This window comes from Hippoglossus hippoglossus, chromosome 3, assembly GCF_009819705.1.
Source record: "Hippoglossus hippoglossus isolate fHipHip1 chromosome 3, fHipHip1.pri, whole genome shotgun sequence".
Taxonomy (NCBI): domain Eukaryota; kingdom Metazoa; phylum Chordata; class Actinopteri; order Pleuronectiformes; family Pleuronectidae; genus Hippoglossus; species Hippoglossus hippoglossus.
The window spans coordinates 16,821,332-16,845,455 of record NC_047153.1 but is presented as its reverse complement, the minus strand read 5'-3'; the positions used below and the strand labels follow the sequence as shown (position 1 = coordinate 16,845,455).

The 24,124-nt window shown below is 42.6% G+C and overlaps 2 protein-coding genes across 3 annotated transcripts; both read left to right on the top strand.

Annotated features, from left to right (window-relative positions):
* Nucleotides 1–1,202: 1,202 nt before the first annotated feature.
* On the top strand, nt 1,203–7,046 carry prrg4 (proline rich Gla (G-carboxyglutamic acid) 4 (transmembrane)). Its single transcript, XM_034581317.1, has 6 exons — nt 1,203–1,931; nt 2,378–2,541; nt 2,625–2,652; nt 3,091–3,232; nt 4,530–4,724; nt 5,515–7,046. Exons 1-6 carry the CDS (start codon nt 1,835–1,837, stop codon nt 5,540–5,542), a joined length of 654 nt encoding a protein of 217 aa, XP_034437208.1. The 5' UTR covers nt 1,203–1,834; the 3' UTR covers nt 5,543–7,046.
* A 1,149-nt stretch (nt 7,047–8,195) lies between these two features.
* qser1 (glutamine and serine rich 1) lies at nt 8,196–19,591 on the top strand. Of its 2 annotated transcripts, XM_034578760.1 has the most exons (13): nt 8,196–8,305; nt 10,668–10,777; nt 11,218–11,355; nt 11,453–14,737; nt 15,061–15,365; nt 15,675–15,791; nt 15,878–16,011; nt 16,108–16,295; nt 16,725–16,862; nt 16,948–17,045; nt 17,337–17,483; nt 18,066–18,161; nt 18,304–19,591. In XM_034578760.1, exons 1-13 carry the CDS (start codon nt 8,196–8,198, stop codon nt 18,442–18,444), a joined length of 5,007 nt encoding a protein of 1,668 aa, XP_034434651.1. In that variant the 3' UTR covers nt 18,445–19,591. The 2 variants fall into 2 exon arrangements, 1 of the variants encoding a protein (XP_034434651.1); XR_004613144.1 differs by lacking the exons at nt 18,066–18,161; nt 18,304–19,591 and adding an exon at nt 17,742–18,058 and having other exon boundaries at nt 17,337–17,594.
* The last annotated feature ends 4,533 nt before the right edge of the window (nt 19,592–24,124 follow it).

The following is a 24,124-nucleotide window of genomic DNA, read 5'->3' as shown; positions in this document are numbered from 1 at the left end:
TATGACTATTTACACAGAGTGTGAAACATAAACACTGCTGTGGACGATGGTTCGCTGAGCAGAATGGGAAACTTTATCTTGGACTCGTGTTACTGCATGTTTTGCTGTTTTGTCATGTCTGTGAAATTGCTGTAGTCACTATACTTTGCAAGGGGAAAAGCACAGATGTGACGTCTTCTCTGTCAAAGTCACTCGGGAGCCCGTCACACAAGCTTTTCCCATACAAGGCCTGTACATGGTGGTGCAGTCACCAGCTCCAGAGCTGTTGGAAGACAAGATTTACTGCTTTTAAAAGAACAGTCCTTGTTGTAGAAATCAAACTTGTGGAGTCTTCAGGGGAAAAAACAAAGATCAGAGTTAGTCTGCAGAGGAACCGAACAATGACAGAGAAGATATCATCATTTATGCTCAAGGCCAAGTATCCTCTTTATAAGTTATTGTGTAAGTGTTTTATTGTTTATTATATATAAATATCACAGCATTAAGTTCATACAGTATATACATACGGTAAGGTAGATATATTTAGTGTGTTAAACAGTCATAATAAATTCAGTGACAACATATTGATCCGGTATTATGACTTGTGATGTAATTTGTCCTTCCTACTCCTTTTTGAGCATGGATTGCCTCATTTCAATTTCTCTCAGTGGGATTTTATATGAATGCGGACGTCTTCCCCCCCTTGTTTTCTCGTGTATTTATTGTTGTATAAACATGTTCGGAATAAATAAATGAAATGAAAAAAAATGAAGGAGTGTTTTGACCTTTTAGAGGAAATTAATGTTCCCTATTGAGATATTATTCCCATGTATGAATATAGGCTATACATATTGAATATACTCATCATTTTGATTTTCTCCACATGATGGTGACAAAAACATTTGGTTTCTGCTCTTGTTCAGGGCAAATGTCCTGAGTTGACAGCAGCAGTGTTTAAATGACTTAAAGGTAATAACATAGAGGTAATGAGCTCGGGTGAAATGATGGCCTGAGACGGGACCCCCACCCCGAGTCTCCCTCCGCCCCGGTCAACAGAGCCTCCTCCCAGTCACATGTTCACCTCAACAACCTGTCCTTAACATCCAGTCCAATCAGTGTCCATTCAAATCTTTGAATGACAAATTGCTGTGGTCCTTGCAGGTGAAGTGCAGCTTTTAAAGTGACGCAGAGCAGAGGCCTGCAGATGATGTGGTGTTAGTTAGGGTGGAGTGCAGCTGTGGTATCTGAGTCACAGGTCAGCTGACGCGTGTTCGATCCCCTTTAGCACTCCTGCGTGGTCATGCAACGTCCACTTCCCTGGTTCCAGCCGCCACCTAGCGTCCACTTGCATTCACGCAGCCTTTCCCGCGTCATCCAGGTAAACGCGATCGATTGGTCGAGTCTGCGCAGGTGGTGTAGGAAGTGAAGTTCAGAGGCCACATCTGTTGGGAGTCAACAACAAAAAAAAAAAAACGGGGACACCTTCCTCCTGCTCCTCTTCCTCTCTAACCCGCCGGAGCTGTGTTGCGGCGAGCCGAGGACCCCTCCATCCACCAGCTCCATCTTTTCGGCTGCGTCCAACTTTTTCCCACCGGGGCGTTTTCGAGAATATCGCTGAACGTTTGCTGAACGTTTCCTGAACCGTCCGATCGAGGCCGTGGCACGTAACCTGCCGCTCCTTTTTTTCACGCCGCTTTCGCTTTGTCCGCGCTCCCTCCATTCAGTGCCCTCCCCACGGGTCATGTAGAGGAGTCGTGTCGCTGTGCGGTTAAAGGCTGAGGAACAGATCGACACAGGAGGAGGCTCTGCCGGTGAATGCTGCACCGCGTGCCCGCGCACAGGTGCACGCGCCACCATGTTGCTTCACGCGCTCCTGCTCCTCCAGCTGCTGTCATGTGGGGATCTGGCCTGCACGAGGAGGCTGCTCTCCACACACGACCAGGACCAAGAACGTGAGAACGATTTTCATATTTTAACATCACCCCTAATCAATACACTGATCATCCCCCCCACCTCTGTGGTGTCTTTATCAATCAGTCCCCCTGATAATCTATAATCTATGACTCTGGTGCAGTGATTGGCCCAGACTCACCTGGGGTCAGTGTTTTTACAGACTCATTCAGTGATGCCGCAGTGTTCCACATTCGTACTCATTAATATTAATGCTGATCTTTTATTTTAGGTCAGAATTTTAATGAACATTTTTAGTTGTGGGCTGGATCCACGGCATCTGTCAGATGTGCATCGTGTCTCAAATAGCTTCTTAGGGTGTTTGCATTATTTTGACGTGTACTGTAGAGGTCGTGGTTAGTGTTTGTTGTCTGTATTTGGTGGCAAATGAGGATTAATAAAGACGATCTGATCCAATCCAATCATCCACACTGTGCGTCTGTCCCAGTGTTCGTCGATGAGGGGGACGCACACTCGTTCCTGGGTCGCCAGCTGCTGTTCAATCGGTTCGACTTTGAGATTTTCGTCCCCGGTAACCTGGAGAGGGAGTGTCATGAAGAAGACTGCAACTACGAGGAGGCCAGGGAGGTGTTTGAGAACATCCCGGCTACAGTTAAGTGATGCACCCACTGGGGACATTGAATGAGCTCAAAGAGCAACAGTGTCCATACTGATACTGATGGTCTGTTTTACAGGACGCTTTTTGGAAGAAGTACAACGACGGTAAGAAAGACAGAGAGAGAAACTCTTTCACGATTAATTCTTGAATTCATCAGCAAACATTATGAGAGGAGTAGTGGATGTTATCTCAAGGAACGCTTGCGTCTTTTTTTTTTTTTTTTCAAGTACAACTTTAGTGCTTTCCCAAACCTGTTTCCCCACTTATTCAGCAGTGCACCGTCGCTTTGGAAAACAAATGCTCAGTCTACAACTCAAGCAGTCGCTCAGATTGAAACTGTGGGTCAAACTGTGTGTCTTGTGGTTTTGTTTTTACATCATAGAGATATTACTGTAAATAATTAAACTAGTTTCAGATGAGGAAGAGGAACAGTCACGTATTGCTCAGCTGGGTACTTTTATTACATGTAGTATAAATGACTGACATTATCTGACAATCTCAGCACTGTCCTGTTACGCTCTGTGCTTTGTGATGATCCACAGCTAAGGACAATCGCCCGACACGTGTGGATGTGACGTCTCTCCTGGTGGGACTGATTATTGCTGGAGTGGCCATTGTTGTCATTGGCCTCCTGCTTTGGTATTTCTGTCATGGCAAATGTAAAGATAATTTCAGCCAGTCAAGGTGAGTGGGAGGGTCTTTATTACCAGTAAGACATACAACCATCTTTTAGTGGCAGTCATTTCAAGTCTGTAGATACTAGTGCAACTCTTTTGTACCCAATACAGTATTTGAATAAACCAACAAGCTAAACATTTTTGTAATATCTACTGTATAATAAAACATACATTATTCACGAGGATATTTTCATATGCTGACAACTGACACTCAGTTTCTACAGTATAATTGGACGCTCCTCTGTCACTTTTCTGTAGTTATTACCTATTAAGGGATGGGAATGACATTTCATCGATTCATCGAGAGATTATTTCTCAATTACCCATCTTGTCTTTAAAATAAAATTTGTGGAAAATCTTTCAGTTTTTCCCAAGTCAGCTTTTCCTGACAAAAAATATTTGAAAACTAGAAGGGCACTCAAAGAGCATATACCTCCAGGCTGAGTGGCCACTTCATCACTTCATATACATGTATTGCATCAGATACATAAACCACATACTCAGAAATGTTCTGCGAAATACTCACAATAAACAAAGGCAAAATATACATTCCCTGACATATTGGAGAGGAATATTTGTTTGAATAAAGACCACCCTCCATAAAAATACAAATATCTATTTCCAAAATCCCAATCATTACCTGGATCTGAAACAAATTTCTCCCATTTATAGATATAATCACCCTTCAGATGTTGGATTTATGATTTTTTTATAAAGATCTCTGCATTATTTCTTGAGATATTTACAAAAAGCTTGAAAAACACCCTATTTGGCAATGTTAAATAAAAAAAACAATCCTGGATCTGCCCCCTGATCCGGTTCTGCACCAAAATTTCATGGGTTCTTTCCGCCCTTAAACCGCGTCCTTCCATCAAGCTTCATGGTAATCCGTCCAGTAGTTTTTATGTAATCCTGTTAACAAACAAACAAACAAATGCTGGTGAAGAAAAATCTCCTTAGTGGAGGTAAATATTCAGGTCATGAATCGCAGTCGGAAAATAAATCAAATGTTTTCATTTAAGACAAATGAATGTTCTGTAATTTGCCTGTAAATTGACTGAAACTGTTGATCAGTTATCCCCATTTTTGCTGATTAAGTTTCTGTTGGTTAAATGTTTTGGCTGTGCACCTGTTCTTATAACATGCTTCTGCTTCTTGTCACACCAGGGGCCACCCACAGTTGGGAGCCTAAAACTTACATTTTGTTGTCCACAGTTGTCTTATCACTTCCAGGTTATCACTAACCTCAATACATAAGTAGGTCACAGGTGAATGACATATGTGTGTCTATGCTTCTCTCACAGTTCCATACGGGTTCGCACTGGGAGGACTAACGCTTCTCTAATAATGCGCCGGCTAGAGGAGGTGTCCTTAAACCCTGTGCAGCCACCTGGGCCACCACTCCCTATGGAGGAAATCACCCCCCCCGGATTGCCTTCCTACGAGCAGGCAATTGCAAAAAGTGGACAGCACGACGCCCCACCTCCTCCCTATCCTGGGTATTTGCATATGCTTTTGTGTTTACATTTTGCACACACATCCACATTGATGAGGACTAGGTTCTAGACAGGACCAAACAAAACCAGAAGACAAGAAATGTCCGTACACCAGCTGAAGCTCCCACTACATTTTTAATTATCTCCCAGATAAGGATTTAGGCACAGACCTGAAGAAGGGCCTTTTAACGCTATGTGTTTAATGGTCTATATAAATACTAATTGTTTAAAGGTTTATTTAACGTTTTGGGCACAAGCCCTTTATTCAGTGGCCCAAAACGGTACCTGGGAGTTTATTAAAAGCTTTGTGGGAGCTTTGGTTGGTGTGCGGACATTTCTTGTCCTTTGATTCTACACAAGTTGAAAGATTTAAGGGAAAACAAATTCCTTGAAATTCAATTGAGTTTTTTTTTTTTCTTTATAGACATAAGTAGACATGGATCATTAAAGCTAGGTTGGTAATCCTGAAAAGATGCAATCCGGCAAACTGCAGGTAAAGTCGGTAGCCAGTCCCCCGATTTTTACCCGGAGGACATGGCTAAAAACGGCTTCACACATGTTTGTTTTTATATTGACCTAAACCTACCCAAGTTTAAACTGAGCTTTGAAGCAGTTGAATGCTGTCGTTCTGAGCCTGAAGAGCAAAACAGTGTCTAAATACTTCCAGCGTATGTTATATAACTCACTTTTCAGGTTCCTCTTCTACACTCACACATACATGCATTCCCAATCCAGGCTGCAGTCACTGACTATTTTATGCGTAGTTTACATCTTTCTTTGTTTCTGGTTTTAGGTCACGCCCTGGAAGCATCCGGCGGTAGTACCTTCAGGAATCGGAAGCAATACAATACAACTATCATTCACAAATGTTTTAATCATCACAAGATTTTAAATGGTGCCTTATGCTACTCACACATCATTCCATCTTCTCTGCTTTGTTGGTGCATCTTTTCCTTGGAAGTGTAATGTTCTCTCTTTCTGACATACTTCTCTTACACCTCTTCTATTTCCTCAGCTGTGGGTTCAGTCACATAACCTCTACCCTCTGCCGAATGAGCTTTATAATACATTTTTACTCAGTTTGCTGCTTTATTTATCAAAATGAAAATGAAGAATCAATACAGTGTTGGACATGAGTGCTTTAAACTGAGGGAATACTTTTTCTCTTAAAGGGTGGTTGTTTTCGATACAAGATGCTGAGTGAAAGATTAGGGTTATGTTTCATTACACTAAGTATTAATGGTAATCACTGAGAGAGACTGGTGTGTTGTCATATGGTTCCCTGTCTCTTTCTGAAGGAAAATTTAAACATGGTGTTCACTTTGCCATGAATGAAAAACATCAAGAGTTTTTGATGCACTGGTCTACCAGCTCTACTTTGTAATTACAGCTGTAATTACCAGATTTTTTTTCATGTGCTGATTTTGTTGTTGCTTTATTAAGTTATATTGTGTCTGAAATTTATATAATTATGAGAGCGCTCTATTAATATGTGACGTTTTTAATTTCATGATCTGTGTTGTGGTTGGTTTTATTAAATGTATTATGAACTCTTCAGAGACGGTTTTATAACATTTACTCAGGACAATTTTTACAGTTAGACCATTATTGCTGTGATGACTATGATAGTAACACTGAGAACAGATGTTCAGCATGTGTGTAACAAGGCCACTCAATTAGCTGTAGTTTGAATGAGTCTCATTTTAATGACATGAGGATTTACCAAGGCCTCGTTGGTTCAGGCTGACCCGAAGCACTAAAAAAAAAAATCTTTTCCAGATGTTTTTTGTCTCATCTGCCAACTGTGTGTGAGACTGTCAATGTGTGTGTAAACTGAAGAGAGCTGTATGTGGCTATTTACTCATTTTGTAATTTTTTAGGATTTTCTCATCCACATTAGATAAAACATGGTTTATTCTTCAACTGTAAAAGACATATGTGCAAACTGGAACGCTGAGGTTGACATCATCCTGGAAGTATAATGAGTTTACACCAAAGCAACCTTCTTATGTCACTTTTCTTCTGTGTGTGAACATTGACTCATAGAGGTTTTCATATCAGATTTGAACACATCTGTATGTAAAATGTTTACGGTTGTCATTAAAAAGGTTGAGGACTATGTTCACATGTTTCAAGAGCATCACGTGAGATTACACTATTTTTAAATGGGTTGAAATAAATAATAAATAAATAATTAATAAATGTTATTTTTACAGTCAAAATGTATGTCCAGAATTGTCTGACAAGGACACGGAGATGTTAAGATGACACATTTCTTTTGGCCTCTTCTTTAATCAAATAAACATGTAAATTTCCTGTATCACACAAACAAAATGCATTAAAGAAATGTCAGCAGCTCCAGGCAGGCCATACGATTTTAAACACCATATCAAGACATTGGATACTGTTTGAACACTTGCGTGAATACCAATACTGAGAAATTGCCATTTTTACCTGTTAAGAACACAAAAAAATGAAACAAGTAGGAATATACAGTGTAGATAATTCATCTATTTATTATCAAGGATGGCAAATGGTTACCAAAATAAAGTGTAGCTGCTGACGAACGTTATTTCAAGGTCTCACAAAGTGGAACATCTCTCAACTATTCTCTACAGAGGATCCAGTGACGTGTAGGGGCTCGTAAAATTGCATTTGCCTGTTTATTTTTTATAATTTATTAATTCATCAGGAGTTTGGGCCGGATGATATGACCAAAAATGATATCAAGATAAAAAAAGAAAAAGAAATAAATGATTTAAAAAAATTGAACTTTTGTTGAATTGCTATTAATGATAATGATGTTTGGATGGTTATTGTTTTATTGCCCTGCCCTACCAGGAGATAAATGAGAGTATGCACAAGACTAGATGGATGGATGGACTTTATTGATCCCAAAGTGGGAAATTCCTGTGTTAGAGCAGCAAGGTATCACAGTATATAAGATGTAAAAACAATATAATAACAAAGCTATAGAAAATATACAGGATAAAAAACTATATATAGAATGTACATAAATGACAGTGCAATGGTAAGACTGCTTTAAATCTTGACATTATCGTTATTATTTCAACACTTTACTAAAGACGTCAGTCCTGGTGTCTCTCGGGAAACCTCCTGGGAAACACGCAGGTGGGAGTCGCACCAACTCTGAGGTGGAAGGAAGGGAAAGTAGGAAACTTGCAGCACCAAGTGTGCGGTGCATCCTGGGAAACCTACTGACATGGGTACGTGAAGCCATGCAGGGCTTCCACGGCTCCACGGGACGGGAGGTGAACTCAGACTGACGAGCTCCGAGGAGGAAAAGGGCTTTTTTAGAGTCGAACACACCGCAGCCTTCACGGAGGCTCCGGCCGGACTGCTCTGCCCGGTCGCTCGGCGGTGTCGGACGCGGGCTGCCGCCGTCACTGCTGCTGCTGCGATGCGTGTTCGCTGCTCCACGAAGCTCCGTCGGGGAAGTCGCTCCTTCACCGGATGATGGACAGGAACTACCCGACCTCCAGCTTCGCGGACGCGCTGGCTCCACCAGCACAGACCGTAGCTTCTTGGGCCTATGACCGCAGCGCAGCTAGTATCAAGCCGAGGTAAGGGAAGATAAAGCGGGAAGGTGGTGGGTCACCCTCCCGAAAGGAAAGCTCGGGGATGAGGGGGGCCTAGGAATAAAAAGTGCGGGGGTCCCGGTTGTTGTCTGCGGACACGTTTTAGTGAATTCGAGCGGGGTTGCGGAGCCGCTGAGTTGTCAGTGTTTTCTTAGCCGCCGTCACTGTCGCCCACCTTGCTAGTTTTCGCTAGCACACCGTCCCCTCAGCATGGCCCCCGGGCAGAGTTAGGAAAACTGCGGACCGGTGTTGTTTTATATCTGGAACAAGTTTAGGACACATGGAGCTCGGACTAGCATCGCATCGGCCTCTTTTCTCCACCCACAGGTGCTCGTAAAGCCCAAACAACAGAGGTAACTAGCCACCAGAGCTAATCATGTCAGTCATGGCTCTTCACATTAGTGGTGCACAGCTCCTGGGGTTTTCTGAGGCGACGTGTCCCAGGCTCTGTGTTTCTGTGCCACTGTTATTGGTTTATTTAGAGTTAGTGGACCGTAGCTGTCTTTTATATATATATTATATAATGTTTAATAAAACAGACGGACTGAATTCAGCTGCTAAACCAAAGTTGCAGATCTCCAACTACAGCAAACACTGGTATGTTCCTCCATATGTTACAGTGATGTAAAGTTAAATGTCTAAATTGTAGTAAAATAATGTATCCACAAGCAGACAGCATGTAGCACTCAAAAGTAACCCTGATAATAATAATAATAAAATGCAGCTTAAGGTGCTTTACTTAGTTTATTATACTTTTATTTAAACATACAGAGTCCTGTTGAGATTAAAAATCTCTTTTTCAAGTGAGTCCTGGCCAAGACAGGCAGAGACACAAACAAAGTACAAGTTAAACAGGTAGAAAAACAAGAGAGATACAACCTCAAACATGAGTTAAGGTGTAAAACAAACATCCTACAACATCGGTCAAAAACATCGAGATGCCAGCGATTCCCGTTACATCAGTGATACTTGTGCACGTCCAGCACCCCTGAACAGACACAATCTAGGTTCCCCGGACCCCACTTTGAAAACCCCTGCTTTACGTAAACCAGAACAACAGCGGATTAGCAACTGAACATTTTAACACAATAAAAGATACAACGGAATGTTGATCAATGAAGGGTTGAAGCAATATTAAGATTGCAATTTATAAATATAAATGGTGAAAAAAATCAAAGCAAGATCGTAAAAACAAGAGTTGATCATTTTTTAAAGAAAAACATGTTGAGGGAGAGCGTTTCTAACATGTGGTGGGATTTTGTTCCAACTTGCATAATTACAGAAAGCTGTTTCACCATATTCTTTGTAGTTTATCGCAACTGTCCTCCTCCCGACCCCGTGCAACAAACAATTAGTTATTTTACCATGAAAGAAAGAGCATTAAGGGAAAAGTCTGAGGAGGTAGACTACAGAAATGATCACTCGGGTGACTTGTTGCATAATAAACAACTAATTACAACAACTTTAATATTCCTACGAGCAGACTGTGATGATTAATCAAGTGAGTTATACCCTTTATTTGCTGATCACAGGTTCAGATTACATCACTTCTCCATGTGGCATGACCTAAATAACACTTGTGGTATGTTGAGGTGAATTAGACCAAGAAATCATCACTGATGTGCTGAGAGATGCATTTGCTATAATTTCAGCTATCGGTGAATCTAAAACATTAATTGATTACACTATGAAAAGTAAAATGAATCGTCACATGCTATCAGTTGTCATCTGGGATACTTCACTACCACCTTCTGACCACTGTCCTGGAAGGTGATCTCAAACTTCGGACCCCCACTGCACAAATTGGGGTTTGTTGTTACATGATGTGTTCATTTTCACAAGTTAATAGTTAGTTAGCAGTGAGAGGTTTCATATGAAAAGAGGATTGTGCATTTGTGTTGGAGGGACCAGAAGTAGAAACAGATAACTCCCCTTCAACTCTGTGTTCTCTGTCCTCAGATGTTTACCTTGCGGCTGAAACAGTTCAGATCCGACTGGCTGGATCTGATTACTTGTGATTTAATTTCTGTTTCCCATCAATTTTCTCCCAGGACAATAAGAAGTATAATAATAGACATAAAATTACTTACTTTTCACTTTTTCCCCTAAATAGTTCAGGCAAACACTATCGTATTAGCTCAAAACTTAATCATAGAGCTATCATTGTGTTTTCTGCTAATATTTCGTGGGCCTCCTACGGCTGTTACTCAGGAGACAACAGCCAAGACTCGGCAGGACGAACAGAGTTTGCTACTTTCCATGAGATGTGATTTACTTGTTCATATAGCTGTGTGCTCTGCTGCTTGTGAGAATGAGAACTCACATGTTTGTTTGTGTGTTCATGCAGTCCCAGTTATGGTTCAACACACCTTGATGCAGAGCTCCTCCAGCGGCAAGGCTACACATCCACCCACCAGCTTCCCACCTACACTACGTCACAGCTTCCTGTTGCAGCAGGTGAGTTATGGATGTCTAAGTTTAATATTCAAATCACACGACGTGCATTTTTGTGTATTAGGCTAAATGTGTCAGCCTACTATTGGAAATGAGCTATTGTGGTGACATATAATTTTGATTCACACTTAAATTACGACTCCTCATAATTGTAATATATTATAATATTGCAATTAGATTTTTTTATATTGTTGAGACCCTCTGAACACAAAAAACATGAATTTTCCATTGTTATTGGTGGAGATGTCTCAGAGGTAGATATTTTCGGCAGACTGTTTGCTTTCATTTGTTAAAGTTTAAGTAAATGTCACAAGAGATAAACATTTCTTTTGCTTGCTTTTAAGGTGAACTATATTTTAAGATGTTGATTTTATTTACTTGGGACATGGGATCTATGTTCACATAGTCTGTTTCAGTGATCATCTCCCTCTTCTGCTTTTCAGGAACTCTTGACTCAAACAGTAATAATCCTGAGACCTCAATCATGAGCTTCCTGTCAGCCATGGAGTCGAGAAGCCTTCAGGCTGGTCCTGTAAGTGCCTCACTACTTACTCCCTTTAGACCCCCATCATGGCCTGCAGGTGAGAGCACATCCAGTTTAATTATTTTGATGAAAAAGTAATTTCATATAAGTATAAGAACAATATTAAAACTGTTTTTGATTTTTTTGTTACGCAGGTACAAACTCCTCCACCACAGAGCTGTACTTGACTGGTGCCTTGCCTTCCACTGCCACCTTCCCCTCTCCAGCTGCTCTGTCGTCCTATCAGCACGCTGGTGCCTACCCTCCCAGGAGTTATGCTACCAACCCTTCCCTGGCTCTCCAGGATCCAGCCTTCAGCACTTCCACCAATGGCCTGTTTTCTCACCCCGACCCCCTCCTACATCTCAAATCAAGCCAGACCGTGCTTCCCACTGCCCTGGCCTTCAATCATCTCTCTGCCCCTGCTCTGGGCTCCACTTTGCCTGTCCAGTCTTCCACATACCGCTCAGCCCAGGAGTCTGCCCCCCACCTCCTGCAACCCCAGTTCAGCCTGCTCTCTTCTACCGTGCCTGCCCCGCAGCCCTACGCAACCACTGTTTTTTCAGGCTCCATTGAAAGAGCTCTTCAGCGTGAATGTAGTGTGATCAAACACCACCAGAGGCCTTCTAGCAGTCACACAGCCTCAGAGCAGTTGCCCAATTCTGAGCACTCGTTATCGGGGTACTTTGTCTCTGGCAGTGAAGCAGATGTGTCCTACCAGCAGGACCCTGCCCGTCAGACTCCAGTGTCATGCAGCCCTTCCACAGGAGTAGATTCATCTCAAGGGGTCAATGGCGCTCCGCAGCCTAAAACAGACTTGGTAACTCAAGCTTATTCGACTACGTCAGTGCCAAAGGCTAAAGACTGCTCTGCCAAACTAGCTCCACACTCAGCTGGGGGTGAAGAGAGTCACAGCCACACTCAGAACCTGCCGAGTGGGTCTCCGGAGCGATATTCTTCCCCAGGGCACAACCAGAATTCAGTGATTTCTAATCAGCAGTCTCTCCACCTACCGAGCCTAATGTCCAACAGTTTGTCTCAAACCTACATCACCCCACACACACAGTCACAGACCCCCAGTTCCACTGCAGACAAACTGTCATCCCTTTACAAGACCCTGCCTTCTCTCTCTTGCCACTCTGGCAATGTGGCAACTGTCAGTCAGACACTTGTTTACTCCACCAGTCCCAGCCTGAGCCAGGAGCAGCAGGTCCAGTACGGAGCCCAGGTCCAGGGCTTGTGTTTGGGGAGTCTCTCGGAGAGGTACCCCACATCCCACTCTCAGGGTTCTCCTAATGTGACTTTTACATCTCAGTCACAGGGGCAAGCTTCAGTGACTCATTCTCAGAGCTTTGCCACAGTACAATCCATTAACCAATCCCTTAACTCCTCCTACCCACCCACATGTGTTCGGAGTCTGTCTGCATCCAATTCTACGCAGGACTACACTCTCATGCAAGCCTCAGTGGGAGGTAAAACGCACGACACTCTCTCCCAGCAACATAAATATGTTCTGTCTGCACCACTGCCTACCTTCTCTTCATCTGCTCAAGCCTTACACAATAACGTCAGATCCTCTATACAGGATGTAAAGCCAACATACGGCAAACACAAACTTGAAGAGCTACCGATGCAGGACCTTGAGGCTCTCCACCAGGCGACTATGGAGGCATCGGCAGCAGACAACAACATGGCGGCCCACAATGTCATCTATGTTATTTCGAAAATGGATGACCATCACAAAACGCAAAGTGTTATCCGAAGCAATTCCCGCTCTGATGACCAGCTCATGGGACTGGGTCATACACACACAGAGCAAGTAAAGGATGAAAGAATGGGTTCCCTCAACCAACAGCACATTCATCTAATCAGCGCCAACGGTCAGGACACTGCAAACATAAAAACTGCAAACTCCAGTATTGTATCTTCACATGTACCTCTCCAACTCAAATCTCCTGAGCCACATCAACAAAACCACCAGAATCATAATCAATCCCAGAGCCAGATCCCGGCAGCCCACACCCAATATATCACCATCCCCAGCACTCAGGTTCTCCTCGAGCCCAGCCAGATGATTTTGCTTCAGCAGCCAATTGTCCACCAGGGTCAGAACCCTTCAAAGTTGGTATCAGTGCAAAGTATCCAACAGCAGCAAGGTTTGGGCCAAGTGCAGGTCCAGTATCTCCAGATGGATCGGGAACTGCTAGGTCCCACTGGCACTGAACCCCACAGTCAGCAGCAGGACACAGTTGTGTCCGAGCAGAGCTCAGGATGCCCTGATTCCTCGAAACACCACTACAGCCACTCGGCAAATCAGCAGTCAAACGATGCCAAGAACCACTTTGCTCTCAACTCCATTTGCTTCCCTGAATCTATGCTACTCGCAGATGAGAGAAACATTTTGTCGAATGTTGATGACATCCTGGCTGCCACGGTCGCGGCCTGTGGCGTCACGCCGCAAGACTTTGTCAAGGCTGCATCCTCCACCGAGGCTCAAATGGCAGTGATGGCACATGCGGCTGATACTAAAGGACACTACCAGACTGTGGATATAAGGAACATGTCACCTAGTTTCTCCTCAGCACAACATTCGATCCTCACCAACACTAACTCCCACACTTTGACCATGACACTAAATGGACCTCAGATGGCCACAGACACTCAGGTCAGCAGTTCTGACATTAATACAAATGGAGATGGAGGAAGCTCTGAGAATGATTATCACTTAGGTGGGCAGTTGTATGATCCCTCCGGTCTACAGAGCAGCATCAAAGATAATCTCAAGTGTATTAAAACAGAGGATGGTCTTATGGAGGGCCCAGGCGGAGAAGACTACCCCAAAAAGAAGGCTCGCTTCAAGTCCTTGACCAAACCAGGTGGTCCTGAGGAGGACAGTGGACAGGTCAGAGCGGCCAAGCGCAGTGGGATGGTGAAACGGCAAAACTCCAGGGGCAGTGACGTCAGCTCGCCATCTACTTCACACAGCGTATTTGATGGTTGTCCGCAGCAGGAGAGAATCAGGCAGAAGATTCGTGAGGTGGAAGAGAAACAGCCAGAGGTCAAAACCGGCTTCATTGGCTCCTTCATTGACTTCATAAAATCTGGCCCCAAGCAGCAATATTCTCCGAGTCCTACGCGAACGATAAGTCGACCCAGAAAGCTGTCCACCTCATCCAAACCACTGCCATGTGTTTTGCCCGCTTTGCCTGCTTTGCCACCCAAGTTGCAGACTCTGCCGGGGCCTGTGATTTCACAGGAGAGTCAAGCAATGAGCTCCCATCAGAAACGTCTGGATGAAGATCTGCAAAAGAACTTAGAAACGCTGCCGTCATTCAGCTCAGATGAGGAGGAGAACACCGGGAAGAACCAGGCCCTGAGGAACAGCATTAGCTCGGCACTCTCGGCTCTGGATGAGTCTTCAGATCGGAAAACCAGGACAGGTAATAACAAAAACACACATCTAAGCTCTCTGTATGTTACCTGAGCATCAACCTACTATTGTTTATATTAATAATCATAAATTGTTTTTCGATTCTTTTTTTATTACAATTTACAAAATTATACCATATCCTCAGAGGTTTGCCACAAATACCACAAACTTTTCTTTTTTTTATCGAAAGTGAATTGGATTAATGCAGCGTAAATTAAAATTTTATTAAATGTTTTCTTAAATGTCTTATTATTTACATGCGTGTAGTCATTTCACTTCAGAAAATGTTTTTCTTCAACGCATTCATATGCTGCATCTACAACCCTTCTCCAGAAAACACAATCCCTGGTCCGATGATGAAACCAGATCAAGTTCCCATCATGCAGCACGCCATCAAAGAGACCTGTTTCCCACAGGTAACCACTCCTCTGCAAGCAACAAACTCCGTCATGGGAACGGCTGCATTTGCTGCTAAAGACAACTCCAAAGAGATGGCAGCGGGACAGGTGGCTGTGCAGCTGATGAGTGTGGCCATGGAGGGACTGACTGACGAGGAGCTATCGGACAGTGGAGGGGAGGGAATGTACCGGGAGAGAGATGAGTTTGTCGTCCGGAATGAGGACGTTGAAAACTTGAAGGTACGACTGGTCAACAGCATGGATGGAAAAATGGATGCTTGTGAACATGAATTTTTAGACAAAATCATTATAAATGAAATAAATGTTGAATGTGACCTGTCGGAGCTAAACTATATCGCCCTCTGATGTAAAAACCAAACCTGCGCTCTCCCTGTAACACAAGCTGCTCAACCCCAAATTAGGAATAGATATTCATATCAGATCTCATGTATGCTCAAATTTGAACAGTTATACTTGCTTATCTTGAACCTGAACTAGTGCCGCATTCTGAAACCTGTCCTCTGTACTCTGTCATGTGCATGTGTCCAGGTAACAATGAGAGCAGGGAGTGAGCCTCCGGCCATCTGGAAGGTCCAGAAGGCTTTGCTGCAGAAATTTGTGCCTGAACTCAGAGATGGAAAGAGAGTCTTCTCAGCCACAAACAGTGTAAGTTAAAGCAGCAGTAATACACATGTATATGCAAGAATGAGTATTTGATCATTCAAATGACTTGTTTACTTCTCTGTGTGTAGTATCTTGGATACTTTGGTGACGCCAAGACCATGTACCAGAGGGTTTATGTGAAGTTTCTGGACACCGTGAACAAAAGGGAGTATGTACGAGTTTGTAGTCGGAAGCCACGTTGCAAGCCTATGAACTCACTAAGGTACGCCAAGAGGACTGACTGATGCAAGGGAAATTTCTTTCTTTTTTTTTAAATGTGTGTCCTCTGTGGTGTAACTGTCTTGGTTCTGTCACACAGGGGTGTTCAGGTGAAAACTTTACTGGGCCTGACGACGAATGCTTCCTCAGTCTCCCAGAGCCAGAAGCCCCGTCCCAAACACCTTAAGCCACGGGCAGAACCTCCACCTAAGAAGAGGAGGAAATGGAAGGAGGAGTTTTCCCCCACAGCCTCAGGGTCATCTGCAGAGGAAGGTGGTGAAGATAATGGTACAGCTGCCCTTTGATATTTCTCATTAAATATAGGTCGTTCATGCTAATATGTTTTCATTTTATAAAAAAAAAAGATCTAGTCCAGATTAGCGTTTTAGCGCCGTATCACAGTCTAGACTCGCACACCTGAAAATGCATAACACATAAACAATTCATGTACATGCCAGTCTAACTACGAAGAAGATTTTCTTGTTGCACTACTACGAATGAGAAATGGCAATGCTGAAAAGTAAGAACAGGAAAGCTGTGGTGTAAGTCTGGGTTAGATAAGCTTTGCATTCACAGCTGGTAGCCATGTCGCGATTGATATGACACGATCAGGAAGTGAATGTGGGCAACTGTGTGTTCATGTGGGCGAAGCCTTAGTTTTTGATACAAGTTGATGTGATTTTGGTCTAAATATCTTCTGGATCTTCTCACACTCAGAGTTAAACCCTCCGGTGCCGTTTGCTTCACGGTTCCTCAACACTCGAGCTATGAAGGAGACATTCAAGAGTTTTGTGGAACTGCTCATCAGCGTTGCCTTAGACGAAGATGTAATGACGGCACTTGAGAGGGCAAAAGGTGAGTGGATTCACTTTTTGGACACTGAGCTGTTGTTCTCAGCAAGGGCTTAATAATGGGTCAAATCGGACTTGTCATGTTTCAGATGAGTTGCTGCTGCCACATATGAAAAGAGTGGACGGGATGATCACCGACAACAGGAAACGGCTGCTTCACAAACTTCCCATAGGGCAAGTCCTAAAGGTGGGTGTCCTCAGAACTACACATTTATGTTTTGTTGTGAGTTTAATGGAAATGAGTATCTCAGCAGAGCAAGTAGAGATGGTTGTTACTTTCTAAATCAGAAATAAATTATCCCTCAAACACATATAATATTGACATCAGTCCTCCCCTTCACCTCCTGGTCACACAAAAAAAAATAAAAGTGTAAAAACACGTCTTGATCTATTTTGATGACAAAAGGAAAGATAAGAACTCTCAGGACCTTAACGACAGTGTATGAAGCTGTGTTATATGACTGTTATGTGTCTTCAGGCGGCTCTCGACAGCTTCCCAGAGATCTCAGTGGTCACGGAGCTGAAGAAGGATGGGGAAACTCCTGCCTTCAAGGTGCGTCTCAGTGGTCGGGCCTACAACAAGAAGACCATGAAGCCCTACAAGATGCCTAACAAAGTGCCACAAGTAAGACAAGAAAACTAAGATGATCTGATCACAAGTGGAGAGCTCCACGTTCATCATTTCACATCTGTTTTTACAGTCAGTCTCCTCATGCATCTCAAGTGACATCTTGTGATTGAATCTGAGTTCCTCGCTCTAGTTTAAAAATATTTTCACTTAATTGTGAAACGATAATGGGTCAGAAGATGTTAGCTCGGAGGTCATAATGGGGACCAGGACGCATTTACATTCATACTGCTAACAGAATTTGGCCACATGCGTCCCAGACCACTTCTGAATGTGACCTGAGTAATCAAATACATTTTTTTCCCTCAGTGTGTCTTGGGTGCGTTCTGACTTGTACTTAAAGTTGTCTATTTGTGACTGAATCACCAGAGATGAGTGTTCGTATCGGGTTCAAATGGGAGCCAATGTTTTGGTAAACTTCAGTGTGCACTTATCTGTCCAGCAGAGGGCGCAGTGCCATCATTATGCTTCTCTCACATTTCTAAGAGCTTTTAACCACTCATGTCCCTTTTCCTGTTATGCTCTCTCTTAATAGAGTAATACAAAAATAAAAAGCGTTTTTACTTTTCCTCTTTCCAGGAGTACACAGTGGACCAGCAGAAAACCCAGTGGTTCTCTCTGTACCATTCTCTACAACATTACAAGTACCACACATACCTCATGTGTAAGGACGAGGTGAGACATCGCCGTACACACATGTAGACTCTTTTGCTTTTCAGCTTTTACTTCAGATGCTTATTATTCTGCTCTGCCCCTATTGTATTAAAGCCAGTTAATGGAATATTGATAAATACTTAATACTCTTCTGTCCTCTCAGATTGCATCTCTGCGGGTGCAGACAGGAGACCTCGGGCAGGAAGAGACCGTACAGAAGTGTCTGCAGAACGGAGCTTGGGTTGAGGGGCTGTTTGATCGCTTCGGAGAGCTTATCAATCAAGTGCAGCAGGCCTGCAGATGATCCATCCCTGCCAGGGCTACATCAAAAAAGACTTAAATACACTAAGTCTAATACATAAAAATAAGAGGATGCCTCCAGCTCAGAGCGGCAGCGGAGAAGGATGGAGTGAACCTCTCCTTCCAGCCACGCAGAGATTTTAATCAGGGACCTGTCGGTGGACTCATCTGAAAGACGTTCAGGGGTCTGTGGCATAAAAGTGGAATGAGGCCAACTGTGGGATGGCAGCAGAGTTTATGGTCTGTATCACTGCGTCCGAGCAGGAAGCCATAACCTGATCCACAGAGGACAAGGACTTGTCCGGGGACTATTTTGGAAGATCTCCGCATTTTGCTTCTCCTAGCCTTTGTAGCTTTTGTAGTTAAAAGCCCACTTTTATTGGGCCCTTTTCATAGATTTCTAATTTTATAAATCATTTTTTTAGTTGAATACCAGATTATAACCAGTGAGTATGCACTAGATAGAAAGCAATTGGCAAAGGAAATAGAGCACAGCAAATAAAAAGATGCAGAAATCTGATCGCCTACAGCTATAACAAGCCTTCAATCATTTGATAAGTAGGCTCATATACAGAGTTGATATATTGTAAAAAAAAAAAATCTCTCTATATTATATATAACCGTAGTTATATACTGTTTGTAAAACATCCATTTTATAATGGAGTGCCAACTTATATATAATGTACATTTTGTATAAAAGAGCAGGGAGGTGGGAACTGCAGCAATTCTCCTTCAGGAGGAATCTAGTAACTATATACTGTATCTATATTGTGTTTTAACACTTCACACAGCCCTTTGCTTATAAGATGCGAAAAGGAAATTGCAGTTCCAGCACTGCTTTCAAAAAAAAAATAATTAATTTTGTTAATCAAATATTATTACCTTGATTTATCGGAGGGTAAATGAGAAAAAAAATTGTTGTCTTTATACTTCTTTACAGACATAGCCTACAGTTTTTGACAAATAGATATATATTTTTCACAGAAGTAAATATTGTTATGTTCTCTTGTTCACTACACTTTTTAAGACACTTTTTTTCCCACGGTTTTAAAAGAATTGACTCTTTATAAGACAGTTACAAGTTTTATGCTATCAAAGTGATCTTGTTCTTTAAAGATGCAGTTTGTAAATAAAGTGCCGCATGTATTAGACGATTGTTTTTGCTGCATTTTGTCTGAGGCGACCGGTTCTAGATTCAGAAAATGCTGTGGTAACACATGAGTAATAGCTTAGAGGGATTTCCTACATGTATACAACACATTATTGCAAAGACTATTGCAAAATACATCTTCATTGCCGAATCACAAACTTAAGGGGAATGAGTGATGTTTGTTCTTCAGTATTTGCTCCATGAAATTACATTACATACATACAACTGTCCAAAATCATAAGAAGATGGTAAAACGTGGCCTAATATATGATCAAGTTAAGTGTTTGAATGATGTGGAACTTTAAAAGTTCATATGTTCTTTAAATCTCACAGGAACATAATGCTTCATCTGCGTTCGCTTGTTTGTTAGTTAGCATGATTACGCAAAAACAGCATGATGCTCAATTGATTCCATGACATTTTGGGGCGGGGCATGACCTAAGGAAGATTGGCTCTAATTCAAGTGTGGATGCAGGATTTCTTTTCGCTGTCTTTAACATTGCAAGATAGTGTTTGTTGATTTGTCAGAGCAAAATTCATAAATCAGGCATGTTAAGAGGACTGATATTCATGAGTGTGGGTCATTTGATGCAGATGCAAATAAAAATCAGGATCTAGTGAATTTAAATGTGGTTTCATAACTGTTGGGGACTGTTGGACCATGGCGGAGAAATACACTCTGCCCTTCTATGTCTAATCATGCCATGCTCTTAAGAAATATTTAACCTTGTACCTAGAACACACCTATCTAAATACCAATCATTCCCTTTTATCGTGGAAATGGAATGCACAGACACTTCTCTCTTTAAAGTGTTTTTACGAGGAAGACTGTTGGATTTTAGAAGTGACAGGAAATGGCTGTGTACCAAGGCTGTTTGGTACATATGATCCGCTCCATTATACCAGATTTTTTTAAAGATATTTTTGGGCATTTCGCTTTCAGTGACAACACTGCCAGCGTGAATTGTGGGAAGAGAGAGTGGAAAAGGGGTCAAAGCAGCTTCTGCAGGTGGATCCAAGCCTCGGTGTAAAACCAGATTTTATGGAAACCTCGGCTATTGACCGCTGTGAGAGGGGTGGGACACCGTCGTCCTTCAGTAGATGTCTTTTCAAAGGCCTCACTGATGTGTCCTGCTCAGAACTATACCTTCCTGATTTGCATCATATGCTTTTTCATTACACCAATTTTATCATATTTAATAGAAGCTTTACTTCAGATCAAAAAACGCTTGTCTCCTCTACAGCTCAGCTAAGAGAGGCCTGTCAGTTTTGCATCTTCACCTGCTTGTTGGGTTCCAGTTATTTGCTGGTTGGAGTGTGCAGTTGACATTGGCCTGTATCCCTCTGGGGGACGAGACAGCAGGGCAAAGGGAAAATTGTCGTGATGCTCGCCCACCATGTTCTCATGACCAAACTATTCACTGTGAATGGGTGGCAGACATTGTGTCATCTGAAAGGGTCTTGGGGCTGTTGAATAAAATATGATTGTCCAGCCCAGCCGGCCACTTTATTACTGGCAAACACCCCCTGTCAAAAAAAACTACAAAAGTGTCTCTGTGCTGCAGCGACAGTTCTGTGAGGAAAGCCACTGTCCTCTGTCCTTTGGACTTGGAGGACACGGGGGTGGAGGATGGCCAGTGAGGCCAGCGATTGAGATTCCAGTACGGCCACGACTGGTGAGGACAGATACTGCACATCTGCTGTCCAGATGAAAAGCATCATGAATTTTAATGCACTGCATTGTTGCATGTGTGGGAGACAGACTGAGAGCACCCTCGAGGCAGCGTGAGGATGTGAGGAGGGCACAGAAACTGGACGCCTTCTGCAAAACTCTGACAACTTATTGGTTTTGGAAATGCCCTCTACTGAGAACTAGTGTGCTGTGTGATGATGGTGCACTTTTAAAGCCATTTGTAAGCAGTCAACTAGACAGTTACACAGCAGAAATCTGTGAAAGAGGAGAGTTATAGATTCCTCCTCAGTCTGGCAGCTGCTCAGACAAACCACATCCCACTGATGACTCAACATCTGGATCTGCGTATCTAGCAGTGGTGGGAAGTAACTAAGCATTTACTCAAGCACTATGTGGACAGATTCCTGGTTCAATTTGTGTCACTTTTCTGTTGGGAATACTGTTGCTCAGGAGGTAGAGTGGGTCGTCCACTAATCAGCGGTTTGATCCCAGGCTCCTCTGGTCTGCTTGCTGAGGTGTCCTTGGTCAAGACACTGAACCCCCAAATTGCCCCAATGTGAATAAACTGGTAACTTGTACTGTAAAAATGCTGAGATATCTGTGATATACATACAGTCCATTTTCTATTCACAACAAGCGGTGGCAGATCTATGATTTTTCTAAATCGGGGCTATAAAGGGGCCAAAATATACCTAGAGGGGACGATTATATGTCCAAAGTGAATGTACTTTTACTGATTCAGAATGGTTAATTCCTTGTTTATTGTTTTCTGCATGGCTTTGAGCAAAGGGACAGGGGCACTTCTTGGGCCAATCAAATTTCAGCCAGTGCCCCCTTGGATCTGCCCCTGGTTTCTCTGAATTTCAGTGAAAAGTACTGTACCTACATGAGAACATTTCTTTCTTTTTTTAGAGAGAGCTACTTCCTGGAGAAAATTCCTCAGGATATCATCATCATATTATCATAAGTGTAAACAACTACTACTTGGGATAACATTGTATGACCGATTAGTATGAAGGGGAGGTAAAAGGAAACGTGTGGGGCTTTCCAGGCATATGGCTGAGAAAAAGGAGAGTAAATATTGCTTTGACCTTGCAGACGAGAGTTTATGATTGTATTGACGGGAGTGCTTTCTCTCTCTCTCTCTCTCTCTCTCTCTCTCTCTCTCTCTCTCTCTACCCCTTTCTCTTTCTCTCTCTCTCTTCCATTTTTTGTGTCACTGAAATGACACCTTCAGCTTTTTTGACCAGTTGACAAAATACCAGATCATCTAATTACTTCCTTCAGCTGAACACTGGTAAAACCAGTTTTGGCTCCAAACAAAGGCTTCGTCTCACTGTACCTTAAACCCGAAGGCACCGAGCTCAGAGGCGTGGCTTCGCTTTGTTATATGAAGATATGAGAACTGTATAAATATTAAAAAACGTCACCTATTGAAATTGGAAAAAAAAAGAGCTAATCTGCTGATGTTTGTTCTTCTAAAACTTTCGCTGAGCTCTGATGAAGTCACGGTTCAGGGGTTTTATATAATGGCTCTTACTGTAAAGACGGGTTGTTCATGTGACTGAATTCAAATGAATGACTTTAAAACTCATATATGATATCATCAGTTTTTATGTAAGAGAAAATACTTGAGACGTTTTCAACTGCCATTACAGTAATGAAAGATTTACAGTGCTGCTCTTCCTGAGTTGCTGGTTTTTGAATTCTACAGTATTTGATTTCTTATTTCGCTTCTGCTGACCCACACATGTAAAACATTTTTAATTCAACAAGACCCTTTGCAGTTCTATCCTAAATTATTTTATTCAGGGCCACCAGGAGAGTGATGCAACAAAGGTTCCCAGCCCGACTCCATGGACACTACAGGTCAGGGTCAGCCTCTTGACCCTGTACCCATCTCTGTTTTGTAGTCTTAAAGTGGCACTGCAGAAATACACTTTTGTGCTTTTGTAGCAGGAGCTGAGATATGTTCACTTCTAGTTTCCAGTGTTGGTCAAGCTCCAAAAACACTGCATCCTACATTTCCCATAATGCATCTTCAGCATCTTTCATAAGAAACCTCCTGCCTCTCAGATCCACCGAGGACTGAATAGTATTTCATGTGTAAAATCAGTGAAGTCCCTCTTTAAAGTTGCACACATGCTCATGTGCTGTTTCGTAAGAGCAGAGGTTCCCAGACATTTCAGGCCCCCACCTCCAAAATAACTGATAGAGACAAGTATCCCGAGTGGTGGTTGATGAATACAAAGGGTATTGACTTGAGCTACTTTGTATAAAAAGCTTGAATAGCACTCAGTAGAGAGCACACCTCTGCCAAAGACCCAACAATTATGCCCCAAATTTCTCATATTAATTTGAATATAGCTCTAAAACCTTTGAAGATACATATAAACTGTTGATTCACTCAGAATTTATATTCTCTAAGTGACACAATTGGGCGTAGTAACAGGTTTCTAACCCTATTTCTTAGCCTACAGCAGCAAAAACAATCCTACCTTTCTGTGAAACCACATTTAAATTCGTTAGTTTCAGGTTTTTATTTGGATCAATTCCAAAATGAACAGCCATGATATCAGAAAGATTGGACCCCTTAATATGTCCGATTTTTTTCCCATGCATTATTCCCTGGTAAATTGATTCAAATATTTAAAATAAATGCCCCTTTGCCTCGATCTATGACAATATTGAATGGCGTCTTCCTCAGCCCGTGTCACATGCTTCTTCTGGGTTTCATGGAAATCTGTTCTGTGGTTTTTGTATAATCCTGCTGACAAACAAAATGACAGGGGTGAAAATACAACCTTCTTAGCAGAAAAAGAAAATCTGAGGGCTGACGAC